Source organism: Octopus bimaculoides, chromosome 13 (genome assembly GCF_001194135.2).
Source record: "Octopus bimaculoides isolate UCB-OBI-ISO-001 chromosome 13, ASM119413v2, whole genome shotgun sequence".
NCBI lineage: Eukaryota > Metazoa > Mollusca > Cephalopoda > Octopoda > Octopodidae > Octopus > Octopus bimaculoides.
In genome coordinates, this window is record NC_068993.1 from 34,829,641 (window position 1) to 34,830,309 (window position 669).

The window sequence follows — 669 nt, forward strand, 5'->3', positions numbered from 1 at the left end:
CCTTCAGATCAAGCAGTCAATGATTAAGCATTGGTTTCACCAACTTGTTTCATTTGCCAAGGTTGCTGCAGTCAAACTGAAAGTAAAATAGATTGCGGTAACAAAAGAGATAGAAAATATCTATTCAGATTTCTTAATCTCTAATTACTTTTTAATCAACAGAAAGCAACTCTCTACTTTTTAAAGACTAAAAATAATAAAACAATATATATATATATATATATATATATATATATATATGTGTTCATGTATTGAGTTCTCCCTCTCTCTCTCTCTCTCTCATATGTCCTACCAAATATTTAAATAACACATACATTCGCACATATACATCTGTTAAAAATGTATCAATGATTATGAATTTCTAAATATTGATTACTTATACTGTCACAAGATAGTTGGCATTTGGTGTGGCAGACCACACCATTGATGGTGCCACTTAAAAAGCACCCAGCCTGCTCTGTAAAGTGGTTGGCGTTAGGAAGGGCATTTATCCATAAAAACCATGCAAAAGATACTTCACCGGTTTTGGTGCCATGTGAAAAGCACCTGGTCCAGGCTGTAAAGTGGTTGGTGTTAGGAAGGGCATTTATCCATAAAAACCATGCAAAAGATACTTCACCGGTTTTGGTGCCATGTGAAAAGCACCTGGTCCAGGCTGTAAAGTGGTTG

The 669-nt window shown here is 35.3% G+C and overlaps 1 protein-coding gene across 1 annotated transcript in view; it reads right to left on the reverse strand.

The window, feature by feature from the left end:
• The window catches only part of LOC106868425 (uncharacterized), a 33,033-nt gene continuing 32,364 nt past the window's right edge, over nucleotides 1-669 (reverse strand). The window contains exon 4 of the mRNA XM_014913669.2: nucleotides 1-76. Coding sequence (XP_014769155.1) covers nucleotides 72-76 — 5 coding nt within the window. The 3' untranslated portion in view covers nucleotides 1-71. The remainder of the gene's footprint in view (nucleotides 77-669) is intronic.